Here is a 20,347-nt window from a genome sequence, read left to right on the forward strand (position 1 = left end):
CAACAAGCCGGGGGGGCCCGTGGGCCTCACCTCTGCAGGGTCCTGGCCGCCGGCCGCGCCCTGCTCCCCGCCCTCGGCACAGGAGGCGGCCTGCGCCCTCCGGCCCCTTCGCGGCCTCTCCACGGGCGGCCGGCGCTCGGGCTCCGAGCTGCTCCTCAGGGTGACGGCCCTCCGGGGCCGCGTGGAGGGGACGTCGGCGGAAGAGGTGTCTGTCTGGTCGTCGCGGAGCTCGGAGCCGGTTTCCTCGCTCCCCGTGTCCTCGTCCATGGCGTCCGCGTCCTCCTCCTCGCTCTCCTGGGGCCAAGGGCAGGCGCTGAAGGGCGGCTTCTCCCCCCACCCCCCGGCTGACCCACCCCGCCGTCCCCGCCTCGGTCCCCGTCGCAGCCCCCTCCCAGGCCGCGTGGCTGAGTGGCTGCGCCTGCTTTCCGCGAGGAAGAGGCAGGGCTCCCGGTACACTCGGAGCCGCGGCCTTGGCCGCGAGCGGCCGCAGGGGCCGGCCGGGGCCGTGAGCTCCGGCAAACGCAGGGAGGTGCTTTGAGCAGGACGTACCTCCCCCGAGCCGGCGGCAAAGTCCACGGCACAAGACCTGCGCCGCTTCTGCACGAAGACGGATTTTCGCCGTTTCCTGCGTCTGGCTGGCTTTGGGGGCCCGCTCTCGACGCTGGCTTCCCCAATGGGGGGTTTCACGATCTTCTTCCTCTTTCCGTAATAATAGGCTGCAAGGGGTCGGAGGATCAAAAACGGTTTTTAAAGGTCCCGCACGCGTACGGATGTGGACAGAGAGAGACAGGAGAGAGACAAGAGGAAGATGGGGAGGAGAGAAAGAAGAGAAGAGGAGGATCGTTCTTTCCTTGGGAACAGTAACATCCGACACCTCACGTACACCTCGGGTTTCCCCGTTTCCTCCACAGGAAGAACGTTCCTCCAATGCCCTCATATCCTGGCGGTGTTATTGACAGTCTTGAAAATTCAAACGTTAGAGCCCTAACCCCCCCATGTGACTGTATTTGGAGAGGAGGCCTTTAAGGAGGAGATTAAGGTAAATGAGGCCAGAAGAAAGGGGCCTTAATCCACAGGACCAGTGTGCTTCCAAGAAGAGGAACAGACACTCGGAATGTGCACACGGAGGGAAGGCCATGTGGGGACAGAGACGACAGCCGTTGGCAAGCCCCAAGAGAGAGGCCGCAGCAGAAACTGACCCCGGTCTTGGTGTGTGTCTGCATTAACGCTTAGAGCACCCATTAGAAAATTATCTACCAACTTTCAATAACGATTGATATATTTTATAAATTCAATGTGCGATCAACTCAGTAAAGCCACTGTTAAGGATCCAGTTTTCAATTACAATCCCAATCAAGACTCACTGCTGAAAATCTCAAGTGTCCGCCAGGATCACCCCCCATTATTCCATAAAGAACCAAATGCAGACGGGCACCTGCGGGGGGTGGGGGGAGGCTCAATCGGTTAAGCGTCCGACTCTTGGTCTCGGCTCAGGTCACGGTCTCATGGATCATGGGGTCGAGCCCTATGACGGGTTCTGTGCTGACAGGGTGGAGCCTGCTTGGGATTCTCTCTCCTCTCTCTCTCTCTCTCTCTTTCTCTGCCCCTCCCCCTTTGCTCAAAATTAATACACAAGCATTTAAAAAAAAAAAACAAATGCAGAAAAGGAACTTTTATCTATGGTTGGAAGGAGCTAAGAAGAACACCAAAACACACAGCTCCTGGGTTACGGTGAAGCACGTGGTCTTTGACGCAGCCGTGGTTTCCATACGTGCCCACGCTGCTGTATTCCTACGGAAAAGTCTGGCCCCGGGCCTCAGTTTCCTCACATGCAACACGAGACCAGTGGGACCAAGTGGCGAGATCGCTGCCTCATGGTTACTCCTAGATACCGGTTACAAGTGGGTAAGCATTTGTTCGTACCCAACAACCCCATGCGGGCAAGACAAGCCTGGTGCAGTCTGGCTTTCTAGAAGCCAGATGCTAGGAATCAGAGCAGTTTTACCAGACATAAACGCAAGTGTGGCACACTCTGGGAGCCGTGAGATCACACTGGGTGACCACAGACCTTTCTGCTCTCAGTTCTCCCTGAGCCTCGGTTTATCACTTCCCCCTGGAGCATCGGTTCAGCCTGTAGCAGGCTTTACTCTAAGTTGCCCCAGCGATCTTAGAATTTTGACGTCCTATCATACCAGACCCAGAAAAATCTGTAAGTCGTTTTGGTCGTGCTTAATTTGAGCTGTAGTAACCCGCTTCTTCCCTCTTGTTCCCCTGATCCGGAAGTGCACAGAAGCCCATTTTTTAAGGTCAACATTCAAGGCCAGGTTTAGCTCTCAGTCAGGTCCTTTCTGATCCGGAAACTTCTGCTAATGAGAAGCCTGCTTCAGGGAGTCCCTCCTCCCGCCAAAGGTAACATGAGGCGTCTCCGGACAGGACGGTGACCTCACCAGGCCCTACAAACATGCCTTCGCCTCCCCATGCACGAGGGTGGAGGCTGTGTGCTCCAAGCTGACGGAGGAGGGCGCTGACTTATAGCAGGGATGGAGTGGACAACAGGATTCAGAATATACACGCACATACAGAGAGAACACTACAAGGAAATTCACACTCAGAGCGGTGTCTCAAGGGTGTGCAAATTCCTGGTTCGGACACACAAGCCGATCAGTCCCAACCGGCTGGGGCTCCCGGAGCACTGACCACACTCCAGAGGGCCTGGTGTGGGATCCTGGCAGCTGGAACGTGGGCTGGCGGTGGAACAGAGCTCCAGGCCACCATGATGGGGATGCAGCCACTCCCGGGTCAGAGATAACCCAGGGGAGACGTTACAAGAGCAGAAGCGGGGACAGGGGCGTCATCAGAGCTCGAGATAATCCGAGGTGCAGGTGTCTGGAGACAGCTACAGTGCATGCAGACAAAGGCCAGAGCTGAGGCCTTTCTCCAGCCGTCCTTCCAGCCAGAGCATTTCCAAACCCAGCCAATCGCCTGAAAGTTCTGGGGTCAATCAGCCCGTCCCTGCCTTCCCCTGGGCTGGAGACACGTGAGCACGTACCACAGCGAATCTTAATTCTTCCGTGGCAATTCCCGTGGAAAAGCATTCCGCAGTGTGTTGTTGTTAAAACAAACAAACAAACAAACAAACAAACAAAAAAGACCAACTCCCTTACCCCACGGTTTAAGCCCAGACACCCGTGTTGTTTTCGTAGTTTGTACGTACTGTACTTGGTTTTGGTGTGAATGGAGCAGTTCTCTGGGCAGTTTTCGGAAACCAGCACGGGACTGAACAAATTTGGGCAGCACTCCAGCTTGGCACAGACCCGCCGGCAGAAATCCGCTACTTGGTCGGACGTCCGCACGATCTTGGCCACGGCCCTGTAGGTTTTGCCTCTGTATCTGGAAGGAAGAAAGGAAAAGCAACGGCGAGGCTGCACAGTTACTCAGACCTGTTCCGTACGGCGGATTCCAAAAGCAGCCCCTTTATTTCCTAACAACAAATCGCACAGCGTGTGGGACTTGCGGGCCATTTGTTTTTATGTTTCCTTCCGAGCTCACCACGGCATTTTTAAGGAAGCCCAGCATCGTGCCCAGCGCACGTGACTGAGGGCTGTAACAGAATCCCCTCCACAAATATGTCTGCTTAGCACCTTCTCTCTGTGGGATACGTGATGGAACGTTCCAGAATGCTTCTGGAATCCAGACATGGTCTCGTGTTGCTCATCGCTTTTGAGGAAAAAGAACTTTATCCTGCCCAAGGAAAACCACAAGCGGTGAAGCCACTGACAAAAGAGTAGAGACCGTTTCTTCTAGAAAGCAGGGTGGATGGATTGTTCTTCAAAAATGGGCACCAAAGCCCTGGTCCAAATATTTACGGTAGTGATGACATAAGTAATGCCTGGCTCTTCCGAGCACTTGGATGAATCACCTGTCAGCACATTTTTTTAAAATATCCCCGGTACAAAACAATTATAAACTTCTCAGCTGGCAGCGTCTTAGCTGACGTATCGCGGAACTCAAGAGTCCACCTACACGAAGAAGTCATCAAAACCGTGGGGCCTCTTCAACTGCGCCCTTCATGCACACCCTAACTTTCAAGCTGAAATCTCGCACAACAATTTCTTTTCCAGGAGAACAGCAGGCTCTCTGTCTGGCAGGTGACACTCGCATTAGTCTTTGGAAACTAGGCCAAAATCCAGAGGCATGAACCACCGAGTAGGCCAATGCTGCCCTTGCACTTGGGATGGGCCAAACCTCCCAAACCTGCAGAGCCCATTTGTGTTTTGGGGTTTCCAAAAGTCTGCCACAAAACAGCGGGAATACCACGCAGTTAGTGCAAACAGCGTAACGTAAGGAGAGCATCGCTTTTGTAATTTGCGAATAAAATACTGCGTTCGGTGGGCACCCGGGGGCTCAGTCGGTTGAGCGTCCGACTTCAGCTCAGGTCACGATCTCGCGGTTCGTGAGTCCGAGCCCCACGTCGGGCTCTGTGCTGACAGCTCGGAGCCTGGAGCCTGCTGCGGATTCCGTGTCTCCCTCTCTCTGCCCCTCCCCCACTCACACTCTTTCAAAATTAAATAAATGTGAAAAAAAAATTTTTTTTAAATATTACACTCAAAACCTAGATGTGGTTCCCTGAGAATAAGGCAGTGATAGAAATAAACAGGATAAACTGATTCTGGGTTTATTTCAGCTTGGTTTTCTTTCTACGCTTCTGAAGGCCGGGAGAATACTACCCCCTCGCAATATCATTTCTTTTACAGTATCCATAGCCAAAAAAATTAAATTCTAACTTGAAAAATCTGGCCTTTGTGTTCATTCCCTGGTCTTTCTGATCCCAGCCCTTCTGTACTGATTGCTGTTATATTTCTCTGAAGTGCCAAGCATGGCTTTCCGTGTAGGAAGAACTAAAAAGCAATTCTTTGTAGATAAGATCATGCTTTAAATCACACAGCCCTGAACAACTGTTGATCCTTCTAGGCCCTCTCTTGACCCTCGGTGTAGGAAGGCGGCCCCAGCCCTGAGGAGGGCTCTGTGATTCACCTGTGGCTAGATCTTGCTCATGGCTTTCGTCATGCTTCATAATAAACCCAGCACAATTCTGTGGACACAGCATACCGCTAAGGTTCTGGGGGAGGGAGAGAGCCAGTGCACGAGCAGGTTCCAGGCTCTGAGCTGTCAGCACAGAGCTCAACGTGGGGCTCGAACCCACAAACTTCGAGATCGTGATCTGAGCTGAAGTCGGATGCTTAACCGACTGAGTCCCCCAGCACCCCTCCCACCACAATTTTGGTAGCCCTAGGGTGCTCTCCTTTAAAGAGCTCAATATCAAGATTCTTGAAGTCTCTTAAAAAAATAAAATGATACATTGGGGCACCTGCTTGGGATCCTCTCCGTCCACCCCCTCTGCCCCTCCCCTGTGCCCGTGCACACACTGTCTCTCTCTCAAAAATACATAAACTTCAAAACAGCAAAAAAAAAAAAAAAAAGTGAAAATAAGTAAAATGATTTTAAAGTAAAAAAAGCAGGACAAATGTGAAAACTGGGGTCCGAATTCAAACCGTGTAAGTAGGGCCCAAAGACAGAGGTTCCCAGGCCTCCAAGTTCCAAAGCAGAGGCTTTTCCAGAAACACGTTAGAGGGATGTTAAGGGGACAAGAACAAGTGTCCGTGGGAAATGGCGAAGGGGCGGCTTTTTCCTCCCTTCTAGTTCGGGACCACTCCGGGGAAGCAGGTGTGTCCGCAAACCTTTCGCGGTTAAGCAACGCGAATCTAAATTTGCGAAAACAGAATTACAGGATGGTTTGCCAGCGAAGGAATGCTCTCCCCTCCCTGCCCTTCTGGAACAGCTCTATTGAAAAGCCACGACGGAGGGGGGGGTGAGGGGGGAGCCGATGGGGGGGGAAGGTGCGCGGGCTGGGGAGGCCAGGTGGGGCCACCGTGTCCTGGCACAGGGCGGACGCCGCGATGCCCCCGCCGCTGGCAGAGCTGCTCACAGCTGGCCCGCACCGCTGGCCCCCAGAGGGTCCCCCCAGCCGCAGGAGCTGCGGGGGAGTGACGGCAGTGGGGCAGAAGCGTCCATCCACTCGGCCCGATGCGGAACCACCACGGGGGCCTTCTGACTCCGGAGACGCCCGGGGGCCACGGTCCCTCCCCATCCCCATCCTGCTCCCTCCCTCTCCCTCAGCCGTGGTCTCGAGGGTCGTCCTTCATTAAAAGGATCCCGGTCTGTGGCAGGTGGAGAGGGAGAGGCAGGGCGGAGGCAGCCCTGTGCTGGCGGCTGCTGAGCGGGACGCAGAGGACGTGTGCACGGGGGGACTGGTTCCGTAGCGGGGCCTGAAGGCTGTGAGGGCCAGCTGTGCCCGCTGTGTGTTGGCCGGCGTGCAAACACGGGAAAGCAAAAGGCGAGAGCGAGCCCTGCAGAGCGGGGCGCGAACTCACGAACTGTGAGACCACGACCTGAGCAGAAGCCAAGAGTCGGACACTTAACGGACTGAGCCGCCCAGGCGCCCCGCCCGGTGGGATTTTTGGGGTGATGTGGAAAACAAGCTGTTTGGACCTCACAGCCCCAGCCCGGACCAAGATCCTGGCTTGTCTGGAGTCGGTCCACACGTGAGGGCGATTGTTCACATGGCTCTTTTTTCACAAGGACGCACTCAACACGCAGAGAGACCGGCCTACCGAAAACAGAGGCAAAAGGCGGCCCTAAGATTGACGCAATGGCTGGGGTCTAGTGGGACACCTGCGTTTGTGGGGTGCTGTCGTTTCTATTTCCTCCGAGACTCCGCACCACGTGAGCATGCCTCTGATCCTTAGGGCCTCCCGGGACAGACAGACAGGTGCCAGTATGTCTGACAGACGTGGAGAGGCAGGAGGGCAGCACGCAGGGCACCAGGGGGGCTCCACCGCCACGTCCTGGCCCCCTCACCAGTCTTGACCGCAGGAGAAAGTGGAGTCCGCTTTGAAGCTCTCCCCGCCACGAAAGGTATAAGAACAGTAGGCCAACGACATGCCTTCGTGGGGAGACGTGTGAGGACAGCAGCCCAAGGGCACAGGAGGAAGCTCTCTGCTATAGCCTGGCAGTGCGTGTCTGGAGGGAAGGACACTCGGCCGCATAATTTAGTAAATGGCCCAGCAGACCTGTCCTAAACCCAACACAAGGTAAGGTTTTTAAAGCACAGAGTACAAGTTCTGTGAAGAAACAGAGGAGAATATTGAAAGAGGCCATCAGGCTAGTACACAGAACGGAACTCCTGGCATTATGATCAATCTTGGAAGGAAGAAGGGAGGGAGGGAGGCAGGAGGGAGGGAGGGGAGGAAGGAGGGAGGGGAGGAAGGAGGGAGGGAGGGGAGGAAGGAGGGAGGGAGGGGAGGAAGGAGGGAGGGAGGGGAGGAAGGGAGGAAGGAGGAAAATGAGGAAGGGAGGGGAGGAAGGGAGGAAGGAGGAAAAGGAGGAAGGGAGGGCGGAAGGGAGGAAGGAGGAAAAGAAGGAAGGGAGGGAGGAAGGGAGGAAGGAGGAAAAGGAGGAGGGGGGGAGGGAGGGAGGCAGGAGGGAGGGAGGGGAGGAAGGAGGGAGGGAGGGGAGGAAGGAGGGAGGGAGGGGAGGAAGGGAGGAAGGAGGAAAATGAGGAAGGGAGGGCGGAAGGGAGGAAGGAGGAAAAGAAGGAAGGGAGGGAGGAAGGGAGGAAGGAGGAAAAGGAGGAAGGAAGGAAGGAAGGAAGGAGGAAAAGAAGGAAGGGAGGGAGGAAGGGAGGAAGGAGGAAAAGGAGGAGGGGGGGAGGGAGGGAGGAAGGAGGGAGGGGAGGAAGGAAGGAAGGAGAAAAAGGAGGAAGGGAGGGAGGGAGGGAGGAAGGAAGGAAGGAAGGGAGAAAAGGAGGGAGGGAGGGAGGCAGGAAGGAAAAAAGTAGATCACCGGGTCAGAAGTGACGAAGATAAGAAAGGTGGGGAAGGAGGGAGCCACAGGAAGATCTGCGGTGAGCAACAGTCCACGGAGGAGCTTCGACTCCGTCATTTTTAAGACTCCTTCACCCCCTTCCCTTAGCACCTCTGCATTACTGGAGGGACCCCTGAGGGACACACTTCCTGGCCGTCACCACGGGGACGCACTCAGAAGCCCGGAGTCCAGAGATTATTTTTAGATAAAGATGTTTGGGATTCAACGGACGCAGAAAGCAGCTTTCTCACAGCTCCCGTTATCTGACTAAAAGCAGAAACTTCTGAGAAATGAGGACTACCATTACATTCCCTCTTTGGAGTGGCTTCTAACCCCAGGGGAGAGACCAGAGTAAACCTACCGTAAACCCCTTCTCAGGAGTTTCATGACCATGAAGAAGACGCAAAGACTGCTTTATGCCTGCGTAAGGCAACATTTTCACAAACTTTCTTTTCCCCCATTCGCTCTCCTAAAAACTCATTTGTCTTTCATAAAGAAACCTATTTGTTCTAACTGCCCCTTCAAGTTACTCATCCCGAAGTACCTTGCCTGCTGTGTGTTCACTGCTCCTTAAGTAAATGGTCTTTCCTCTTGATAATCTGTCTTTTGTCAGTTTAATTTGCAGGCTCCCAGGGACTGAACATAACAGGGTAGAGAAAATGTTTTTCCTCCTTGACATCAATAAGGAAGTACGAACGGCCTTCTGGTATCTTCCTACCCATTAGAGCAGGGATTTATTTCCACGTGGGAGTGCAATATGGTAGGGCCCAGAAAGACAGAAACCCAAGGGTACTAGGAAAAGTGGTCTCTTTCAATAGTCAGGAGTTGAGGAAAACCAAAATGGATTTTGAGTCAACAGGAAATACAGACTGAAAACAACCCACAATCCTCTAATGATCCATGTAAAAATATCAGTACGGTCCAAGGGGGATGACTTCAATTTGGCATGAGTTCTAGTATTCACTTTCAAACGGACCCAGAGCGGGACCTTTTAGCAAACTCTTGGGAGGGAGCGACAGGAGTGTGAGAATAGAAAACGAGGTTCTACTCCGTCAACCTGAATTCACATCCTCGAGTACCGAAGGGAGAATTTGACTCCGCAGAAACAGAAAAGCTTCAGATGTTGTGGGCAAATCACTCTTGTCGTCAGCACCAATAAGATACGATCCTGATCTCCTCCAGAAGGCAGCCTCTCCTTCACGGTCACATCTCGACCGCCAAAACTACGGTCGACACACCGGGTCACTGGTTTTCGGTCTTATGAAACTCAACCCCTCAGACACCTCTCCCTTCTTTCTCCATTCCTGCATTTCAATGAAGAGAACTCTAATCATTACGAGCAACACGTTGGGGAGAGGGGTGATTATTTTCAGAAACACCCGATCCAATTCCGAACATCCTCAACTGATCTGTGTTTGAACCAGAAACGCCACGCCCATAACCTCATGAACTTAATTAGGCACACGCAGAACTCCAGGCTTACGCTCCACAAACCGGTTCGGCCACCTGCTTCCTGTACTGTTTACGGTATACATTTTCAGGACAGCAAGTGCCCAACGTAAAAATGAGCCAATGAGCGAGCTACATTTTTTATTCAGTGAGAAGTTTCTGTTTTGGGAATCCTTTTTCACACAAATCACTTTATAGCCAAATAGTACATCTTGCTATTCACAAAACATGAGCATGAGTAGAAGACAAAAAAAAAAAAAAAAAGGTGAAATCAAAACATATAAAAATTAGTAATTGCTGATGGAAAAGAAACAAAAATACCAATTCCAGAGAGCCAAGCATGACTCACCTCAAAGATGTGACTTTCCTTGCTTCTGCCTAAGTGATAAGGAAGTCTAACTCACTCCAAATTAAAGAGGACATTTCCTCTTTAAATATTCTGAGTAACTGTAACAGAAGACTGGGAAAATCTACGAAGCCCGCGCCTGGATTTTATGAAGATTATCACAAAAGCCACTCAAAGCAGAGTTAAGGGTCTTTCCCCCCCAAGAAGATTCTATAACGTGTCAGAAAACATTTAAGTGTCTCTAGATGCACGGAGTGGGAACTTTTTTTAATGCCCCTAAGGCAGAGCCTAAATTCCTCCTCCTGAAATTCAGAATAATGTAGGTCAATTCAGTACACCCGAGTTCATCGGAAAGAGAATTCTCTCTTCCAGGACTGCCGAAATGAACGATGTTAGAAGCTCCTATTCCTCTGGCACCTCTCAATACGTGCAGCAGACTCACGACAGCACCCCTTACGCGGTGTTCAATACTGCGATATTTTGTTTCCGTAGGAAAGGTACCGCCGTTGGACAAATAGGAAAAAAATCACTAAGGGGCAATGTTCCTTTTCCTCCCACATACAGGTCAAACCTTTTCAATGGAACCTCCATCAGGTCAAGTAAGTGGGTTTTTTACTCTTCACAAGAGGAAAAACCCAGAAAGCCCAGGGGCGCCTGGGTGGCTCAGTCGGCTAAGCGTCCGGCCTTGGCTCGGGTCATGATCTCGCCGTTCGTGGGTTCGAGCCCCACATCGGGCTCTGTGCTGACAGCTCGGGGGCTCCAGGCCTGCTTCGGATTCTGGGTCTCGCTCGCTCTCTTCCCCTCCCCTGCTCGTGCTCGGTCTCTCCCTCAAAAATAAATAAACATTAAAAAAAGAGAAAGAAAGCCCAGATGCTAGCAGGCAGCACTCGCAAGCCCCATGCCTGGACGATCTCACCTCCTCTCTTCCTGAAACCTCTCCTTGTAATACTGTCCTTCAAGGATCACAAGAAGACAACCCAGAGCCTGAAATGCGGGTCCCCCCTCCACTGGGTTAATTTATTCGTGACAGAACGCAAAACGGGAAGACGCCAGCGCCCTCTCCTCTCATTTGTACCGAAGGAAACAGCAAAGTTGTCAAGATCTGAAAAGTTGTCGTTTTACGTCAGAAGCATCAGAAGCAACACGGAGCGTCATGACGGAACGCTCCCCCGCACCCCCCCTCCGCCCCCCCTGTAAACCTGTCATCATTAGCAGCTGCTCTGAGACGCTGCCGTGATCCCGCACGCCTGGAACCCAGCACAGACAGACACTTTCTCATTATAAGTTGCTGTGTAAGATCCGGCTAAGGAAGTCACTGTCGTATCTGATAGAACACGAACACGCTGCCTTTCCAATCCAGCTGGGCTGACTGTTTTGATTGTATCAGGGCTGGACTTCATAAAAGCTCGGAAAACCGGCGAAAACACCGCAAAATTAACGCCCCCTGTCATTTTGGTACCTGGGGCAAGTTTCTGGCTTATTTAGGGACAGGGGAGATTTTACTAGGATTTAAGATTTTTGCATTTTTCCCATTTTCTTATCCATCAGGTATATCTGGGATGCACTGAATTTTACAGAACAGTGTCTCGGGATAAACACTCGTTCGGGTTTTCGGCCACCACTGTTCCTATGAGTTAGCCTTACAAGAAAATGTTCTACCTTAGATGGTGTCTCCCTTAGATAAAGCAGAAAGCTATGGAATGTTACACTGGAAAAAAACTTGATTTTCTTCTGCACTACAGGGGAAGTTCATTTAAATACTTCTCGGGAAGGACGAGATATGTGCCTCTTCGTATAAATAAATGTTCTCCCTGTTAACACGTACTTCCTCTAACTTCTGTGAGTTGGCAGAACATCATCAGATCCCAGACGACTTGCGCCAAATCTGAAATTGCAGACGTGCTCAGCGCGCCTGGGGGGGGCTCAGTCGGTTGAGCGTCAGACTCTTGACTTCGGCTCAGGTCATGATCTCCCAGTCTGTGCTGTCAGCACAGAGCCTGCTTGGGATTCTCTGTCTCTGCCCCTCCCCTGCTTGCGCTGTCTGTGTCTCTCTCAAATAAATAAGTAAAACTTAAAAAAGTATCATTTCCCAAATGTCGCACATCGAAACGCTATTTTATTTAGGACACCGTTAGACAAGAAGTCGATCTACTCTACTGCAAAGCTAAATGAGTATGAAGGGCCAAAAGTCGAAACAATTATTAACCAAAATTATCTTGACAAACGGATCTTCTTCCGTCTGCCTCCGGAACGGACAACCGTGTTCAACCGTATCTATCCCGCGGGTGCCAACAGTTTCAGAGTTCGAGAAACCTAAAGCAAAGCCAAAATATCACCTTTCCCATTAGTCTATCTGCAAATAAAAGAAGTGCCCAACCACACGTCAACCCCCAGGCCACTGGCCAACACCAATGGTTATCTTTTAACACGACCAGCAACCAGAGCAGAGAGCACGTGTGTCTGGCATTAACTCCCCACGGCATCAAACAGGAAGCGCTGTGAGTGAATCATGTATGATAATGGCAAGGGACATCCTCTCTTTTACAGTTCTTCCCCTTCTGATCAAATCATCTACTGGCCTTAAAACATAGTGAGTTCCGATTCGGAATGCTTAACACGATAAAGTATTAGCTAAACAAATCTCTCCTTTGTTTCTGGAGTCCCCAGGCTGAAGGCGGCTCTGGGCCGCAAACACGCCAATAAGTCTACGTACAGGATGACAGCCTTCCATTCGTTCCCGTTTCTTTGGGCCGGGTCACAAGGAACAGGGGCAACGCTTGCAAGCGGCAGGCTAACCATCGCCAAGAGCACGGTTTTGCAGAACGGAAAACACATACTTTGCCTTCAGTGTCTCCTCCTGGAAATTCCAGTGTGGATCTTCCACCAGCTGTAGTTCTCGCAATACCCTTCCGGGCTTGTAAGCGGCATTGATTATCATGCTGAGAACCTGTCGGGGGGGGGGGAAAAAAAAAAAAACCAGAACCGCAATGAACTTCAGTGGCATCGCTGCTGAAACAAGAGCACCGCGAAGACCGCCCGCCCGAGGAGGAGATGCGGCTGCTGACACGTCCGTTAAGTTGGGTGGAATGTTCTCCGTGGGCTGACACGGAATCGGTTCCACACCGACGGGATGAAAAGGGTGGTGAAATCCCGTCCCTCGGGGGGGCGTGTGAACTGCCTGCCGGAGAGGACAGGAGACTGTCCTTAGCATTTCTGGTTGTAGAAACACAGCTCTATTCCCTCCAAAGAGCCGCCAGGTAGCATCAACGGGATTACTCTTCAGTAAGATCAGCTACCGAGAACTTCATTTGATTTTTGAAAATAAGTTTCAAAGGGAACCAGTAAGAGAGGGGCAGCCGATTGGCGCCAACAACCCTGAACAGACTTTCAGTGTTGAAGTCTGAAACTCACCTGGTGCTGGCTCGATTTACAGACATTTCATACGAGGACGACGCTCTCAGAGACGCGAGCGTTTCAAAAGACAGTCTGGGGTATCTAGTACCATCCGATGGCCTATTTCCTCAAACCTCCCCCTTATTCCCAATTCCCAAGTCCACGAAAATACACATGTGGTCGCTGCCTCCCGCGGCACCCCAGAAAGACCGGACGCCGCCCTCTGCGAGCCCCAGCTCTGGGAAGGTAACATGCTCCTGCTTAACTCTGAGTGCCAAGAGCAAGGAATTCGGCTCCCTTGGGGGCATTCCCCTCTCCATAAGCAGATCCTGGTTAACCATGAACGTTTTACGAGTTCCGGCACGTTCAACGGCGGCTGTCACTTGGTCAGGATGCTTACCGGATGCGAAGGTGCAGCACGGCCTATAAGGGACCACGAGACCCACGGGGTTTAGTTCCACAACATGCACCTGGCTGACGACCTGCCGGGTGCCAGCCCCAGGAGCACAGGTAGGTACGGGACGGTCCCCTCCCTCCCCGCCCCCCTTCCAGGGAAGGAACAAGGCAGGCACTGGGCTCACATTGCACGCAGCAGAGCGAAACACCTCTGAGAGGGGGAGAAAAACACCTTGCTGAGATGAGACTCTGGCACCATTGCCAAAGTGCCCACTGTTTACAGAGGAGACAGCACAGTACCCATGAGAGGTGGAGACAAAGGTATGTCGCTGGGCTTTGCATGGTCACGGTGTTCGTGTATGTGACGTGTTCCTGAACACAACTGGCATGGCGGGCACCCTGGTTTCATTCCAGGAAACGATTCTCTCTCATATGGTAACAGAAGAGTCGATCTTCAAAATGTGCATTTTTTAAAGTTTATTTTGAGAGAGAGAGAGAAAGAGAGAGAGAGAGTGCAAGCAGGCAAGGAGCAGAGAGAGAGGGGGACAGAGGATCAGAGGCGGGTTCTGTGCTGGCAGCACAGAGCCTGATGCGGGGCTTGAACTCATGAACCGTGAGATCACGATCTGAGCTGAAGTCAGACGCTTCACCGACTGAGCCACCCAGGTGTCCCTCAAGATATTTTATACCATGCAGTCCGCGTGGCAAGTGTCTTTTCTTAGCCGGGGTCATGCTCTACTCTGAGGGCCCCCTAAGTCCCCGTCAAAAGCACCTGGTTCAGCCAAGGCACTAAAGGGCCAGGACGAGGCTGTACGAGCAGTTTTGGGGTGCTTATGTTTTCGGTATTAGAATAACCGCCTGATTTTTTTTTTTAATTTTTTTTCAACGTTTATTTATTTTTGGGACAGAGAGAGACAGAGCATGAACGGGGGAGGGGCAGAGAGAGAGTGAGACACAGAATCGGAAACAGGCTCCAGGCTCTGAGCCATCAGCCCAGAGCCTGACGCGGGGCTTGAACTCACGGACCGCGAGATCGTGACCTGGCTGAAGGATGCTTAACCGACTGCGCCACCCAGGCGCCCCAATAACCGCCTGATTTTACCGTTTGCTGTCAGTACAATTTACAGAGATCGAATTTAAAAAATAAATCCAATTAGAACTGGCTGAAATAATGCATGGAGTATTTATCAACAGACAATAAAATTTAAACCGATTCCTTCCATTGTGTTTGGTGAGGAAGGCCCAGAGCTACATGTTATTTGCTGCAGAGTGAAATGCATTTTGAGACAGTGAAAAGAAAATGCCTTCCAGAATTCAATTCAGCCCGGGAACGGGCAGCCATTAAATTGTCAAAAGCGTCCAATATTGAATAATTTTCTCACAGCATCTCCAATGCCGCCTCATGCACTGCCACATTCAACAGGCTCTCCATAAAACTTTGGGACTGTGAGCGGAATAATTCTGGTGCACATGACATCTTGGGGCATCACAGTTACCTCCAAGAAAATAACTGAGTTGGCGGCTGGTAACACCACGCAGAGTCAGACTGAATTACTGTTCCTGGCAAAACATCGGAACTCAGTGTGCCGTATTATGCCCTTGATCAGGAAGGGTCGTGTGCAAGCTGCCCCCAATTAACTAAGGGGATGTGAGGTGTGAAGTTAATAAACAGTATGCCCAATAAACAGGCAGAAGGGAGTCTGAGTAACTCCAGGAACGCCTCCCGGGATCTCTTGCAGTTCATGAAGTGTCTGTGCAGAACCTACTTTACACATAAGTCTCAGTCGATGCGCGATCAAATCCCAGCTCCGTCCCGTAGAAGCCGTGAGTCCTTTACGCTCACTACTCCTTTTGCTGTTAGTTACAAAAATTTGAACGACAGAAGTAATAACCAGACATATTTTACGAAGTGGAGAACTCTGTTGCTTTGGCCGAAACCGACCTCTCGCTTTATACGGATCCTCTATGGAAGGCTGGCCCCTCCTGGCCGCCCACCACCCTGGAGGGGAGGTGCTCCCTTCGTCCCAGCAGCAAGGCCAGGGAGCCTCCGTGCTCTCCCGGTGGGCGGTCTCTCCCCCAACTCAACCCCCCAACAATGAACCCCAGGCTTGGTCGCTTCAACTTGACAGAAGACCACTCCCCCAAAGAGACTATAATTTTCCAGAATTTCCTACCTCCCCCTGGAAGACCGAAAGGAGAATCCCACCATACCCTGAATCTTCGTTCACCTCAGTCACCAGAAACTCAACACTTCCAGAACATTCCTTGCCCCTGGAATCCGATTCCCAAATGGCTCTGCATTTTCCCCTTGTCTGATCCAATCTCAAGTTCCTCCGTGCACCCCGAAACCACCCCTTCTGCCCTCTGGATTCATGGCCCACCATCAGCAACGTATCCTACAGCCCACAACACTTTCTAGAATATTCTTGTTCACCGTGTGGTGCTCTGGACTGAATTGTGTCCCTCACCCTCACCCCCATTTATGTGTTGAAACGCTAACCTCCGTGGGATAGCTTTAGGGATAGAGCCTTTGGGAGGAGAGTAAGGTGTTCCATGAGGCCATGCGATGTGGGCCCTCATGATGGAGTGTCCCCTTGTGAGAGCTCTTGCTCGCTCTCCCTCTCCCCCCCTCCGTGCGAGGACACAGCGAGGAGGCAGCCATGGGCAAAGCAGGCAGAGAGTCCCCGTGAGCACCCACCTCTGCAGGCACCTGGTTCCAGCCTCCAGACCCACGAGGCGCACACGTCCGCGGTCTGAGCAGAACCCGGTCGGCAGGCCCACCCTGTAAGACGACAACTCTCTCTTCATCTGTCATCCACCGGCAGCCGCCTCGTTCGTTCTCTGTTCTCTTGTTACGGTGGAAGCCTCCGGAGCTGTCTGCATTTGCTGGCTCCCCTGTCCCCTGCAGGGCTCTCTGGGGCCCATCCAGGGGCCCTTCCAAGCCCACAACTTGCCCGCATCGCCAAAGAACGGCAACCCTTGGTTGTCTTCTTGGCCCACCCTGTCTGTGGCTCCACACAGCAGGGACGTTTCCTCCTCTACCTCCAAGACTCCGGCCTGTCCAGGCCCTCGTGCATCCCAGCTCGCTTTTCCTGGGTCCCCCTGTGCGTCTCCCGCAAACGACGGTGAGGCTCGGCGCTCAAGTTCTCAGACTGGCTACGTTCACTCCACGGCACACCTGGCTTTAAACGCTCTCCGCGCATCAGCAAACTCGCGGTTCCCAAATTTGTATTTCCACCCTAGACCTTTCCCCAACTCCAGACACATATAACCATCTCCACTTGGATGTTTCACGGGCATTGTGTTCGAATCAGACACATTTCATCTGCCCTATAGCTTTTTCTTCTCGGCAACTTTCCTCTTCTGACGGCGACTTTCCAGGCCTCCGTGAGCTCTGCTATTCTCACAGTCCACAACTGTTCACCAAGAAACCCTCCCTGTATCCAGAGTGCGCGGCTTATTGGCTTACTGTCCACCCCACTAGATCATGAGCACCAAGAAATCAGCGGCTTCATTTTGTCTGCTGCTGTATCCGTAACAGCTACGATTACACCCGGCAATAGCAGGGGTTCAATCAATCATTTTTGGCATTTGTTCAATGAATTTCAACATGAGCACTGAAATTAGTTAAAATTCTTCCGTACATCTAGAAATTAAGGACTAATTCACAGCAAGAATTTACTTGGAGCCGTAAAATATATAAAATATATGTGGATGGAGGCTTAGGAAGTAACATTTGCTGCTGAGGCCCTTTCCTAGAAAATCCTATCCTACAGCGTGATAAGAAAGTTCCAGAGAGGTAGCTTACCTTCTTTACAGGCAAGTGATACTGAACAACAAAAAGTGCCTCACTTCTCCTCTGCCAACCTTCCCAGACGTTGCCCGGCAATCTGCTAAGTCTTGCTTCACAGGTTATGATCGTGTTACGGCCCACAAGCCTGGTGCATTGTTCTTTATGGGCTGGTGTTCAGCATAAGCATAAAACAATAGCAACGAGGGGGGCCTGGGTGGCTCAGTCGGTGAAGCGGCCGACTTCAGCTCAGGTCACGATCTCGCGGTCCGTGAGTTTGAGCCCCGCGTCGGGCTCTGGGCTGACGGCTCAGAGCCTGCAGCCTGTTTCACATTCTGTGTCTCCCTCTCTCTGACCCTCCCCCGTTCATGCTCTGTCTCTCTCTGTCTCAAAAATAAGTAAACGTTAAAAAAATTTTTAAAAGAAAATAGCAACGAAACACCAGAGAGTATCGCCAAGAGGCCTGTCCCCATCTTAGACGTTGTTGACTGACTTGACTAGATGTCACCTGGGCAAGATGCCACCCCCCCCCACACACACACCATCTTCTCAATTATACCGATAAACACACGGCTGCTGTGGAGAAGTTACCTTCGTGCACCGTATGGCATCATTATGTCAACAGTTAAGACTGCTTTGGATTTCTTATTTTCTGGGTTCCTGCACGAAGGCTTTAGAGTTTGTAAGTAGAAGTCTGTCATGACAGGTAGCCAAGAAGAAATGCTATACGATCTATATACGTATAGATACGTATATACGTATAGACGTATAGATACGATCTATAACGATGGGCAAATTCAAAGAAGTCATCACAGAGCCCCCCGAACGTGGAAAATAAACGCTGCAATCAAAACCCAGAGGCTGAAGGAACTAGCCTAACGGGTCGACCATGTGGCGGAAATATGAACTGCAAGCAACAAGTGAAGCCAAATTCCAAACTGCCAGGCCCCACTGGAAACTTCGGAGTTCGTTTGCAAAGGGGGTATGGCGGGGGCGGCGCTCACGTTGCTATTTGCAGCCCAGCCTCTCTGGCAGGGCCGCGGAGGACGGGCCGGTGCAGTGTGGGGACTGAAGAACTGTAGGATTCTTCGGGATCCTCTTGCTCGAACCCATTCCGCGTGTCGGGGCAGCAGAGTGGAGGCAGCACGCGGCCCAGATCCCTCAGTCACAGTGTGTCTCCAAACACGCCTTCTGCTTTAGACGCAACGTTCGGTATCTCTTTTCTTTGAATGCTTATTGATTTATTTTGAGAGAGAGAGAGAGAGAGAGAACACGAGCAGGGGAGGGGCAGAGAGAGAGGGATTTGACTTGACCCGACCGGCTTACATTTGGTGCACTTCCAGAAGTCTCAAAGTCAGAGACGGCTGTTAGGAAGACAGCCATTCCTGCCAGCCAGGGAGAAGGGGTTTGGGATATCAGGTCCTGAGCCAGACCACAGGAAGCACAGTGAAGGCGAGACCAGGAGGGACACCCAGGGGGACTCAGAAAAGGGGTCTCTTCCTGTCCTCTTACCGCCCAAGCAACACACAGCACTGCTTCCAGGTTGAAACACCGCACACCCGCTACTCCTACTGCCCTAGAGAACACAGAGCTGGGGTGTGATTGTACCGGCACCAGGCACAGACTTCTGCAGCGTGTGTGCCCCTGGGTAGGTCTGTTAGGGTGAGACAGGCCGAGGGGGGGGGGAGGGGAAGACAAGGCCCCTCCTCCGTCTTCAGGGAGACTGTCGCCTCACGAAGAAAGGGGCCACGTCTCTTGCTCATCACGACCCCCAGCTCCAAGGACAGTGCCCACCTGGCACACGGGGATGACCCCCGAGTTCTCGGGGCCCGCAGGAATGAACGAGGACGGCTCCCAGCGCTGGAAGGGTTGTTATCTGGTGCAGCACATGCTCGGTAAATATCTGGTGCGTGTTGCACAGCCGAACACCCCTGTATCCAAGAGACCCCGGAAGGGCTGAGGGTAGGTGAAAAGAAATACACACGGACCACGGCGGCACCCTGCCGTCTCCCGGTCGCTCTCTTCCGCACGTTCTGAAGCCAGAGAGCAAGGCCACAGAAGCAGACGGAAGGGAAGAGAAATCTCATTCAGTGCAGGTGGATGCCGCAATCTCCTCTGTGACTCCTCTGCAGCCTGGTGGCCGGCCAGCGAGCGGCCCCAGACTCCGGCATCACTGGGCCAGCACTCACGGCCCCCAATCATTTCCACGGTCACTTTCTGCAGCGTTAGACTCGTCACAACCTAGTCTCTTAAAAATCCAGGAAGGCTTGACTGATCGTGCCTACACCTTTGCATCCCCTGACCGGCTGTCATGAAGAGCACCAAAGTGACTGTTTTAGATAGACAGTAGACGAACAGACTAGAAAATGATAAACAGGGGTGCCTGGGTGGCTCAGTGGGTTAAGCGTCCAACTTCGGCTTGGGTCGTGATCTCACGGCTTATGAGTTCGAGCCCTGCGTCGGGCTCTGTGCTGACAGCTCAGAGCCTGGAGCCTCTTCAGATTCTGTGTCTCTCCCTCTCTCTGCCCCTCCCCTGCTCACATTCTGTCTCTCTCTGTCTCTCAAAAATAAATAAAAACATTAAAAAATTAAAAAAGAAAAGAAAATGATAAATAGATGATAGATGACATTGATGGATGGATAGATGAAAATGATGGACAGGTGGGTGAATGGATGGATAGGTACACGATAGAGATGATGATGGACAGATACCGGATAGAAAGATGGATGGATGGGTGGGTGGATGGGTGGATGGACGGGTGGATAGATGGGTGGGTGGCTGGATGGTTGGATGGGTGGGTGGATGGGCGGGTGGATAGATGGGTGGGTGGTTGGATGGATGGATGGGTGGGTGGATGGGTGGGTGGATGGACAGACAGGTAGGCGGGTGGGGTGTCTGGGTGCACACATGTGCGTCTCTACCCCACTCATCAGGAACACCTTCCCTGCCTTGGTAGAGCTCAGTCTTACGTATTTTATCTTATAAGCGTACCCCACTGCATTCTGCCTGATCTCGATGTCAGATCCAGGTCGGGACGAGCACACAGCTT

General features: G+C 52.2%; 1 protein-coding gene across 10 annotated transcripts in view; it reads right to left on the minus strand.

Moving 5' to 3' along the window:
* The window catches only part of SFMBT2 (Scm like with four mbt domains 2), a 222,318-nt gene that overhangs the window by 14,685 nt on the left and 187,286 nt on the right, over positions 1-20,347 (minus strand). For 9 of the 10 annotated variants that reach the window (XM_045465807.1, XM_045465810.1, XM_045465805.1 and 6 more), the window contains 4 exons: positions 12,556-12,665; positions 3,215-3,390; positions 550-716; positions 31-294 (listed from right to left, as the gene is read on the minus strand). In XM_045465807.1, the coding sequence (XP_045321763.1) occupies positions 31-294; positions 550-716; positions 3,215-3,390; positions 12,556-12,665 (717 nt within the window). The remainder of the gene's footprint in view (positions 1-30; positions 295-549; positions 717-3,214; positions 3,391-12,555; positions 12,666-20,347) is intronic. The other variant, XM_045465812.1, reaches the window with a different exon arrangement.

Source organism: Leopardus geoffroyi, chromosome B4 (genome assembly GCF_018350155.1).
Source record: "Leopardus geoffroyi isolate Oge1 chromosome B4, O.geoffroyi_Oge1_pat1.0, whole genome shotgun sequence".
NCBI classification, from domain to species: Eukaryota; Metazoa; Chordata; class Mammalia; order Carnivora; family Felidae; genus Leopardus; species Leopardus geoffroyi.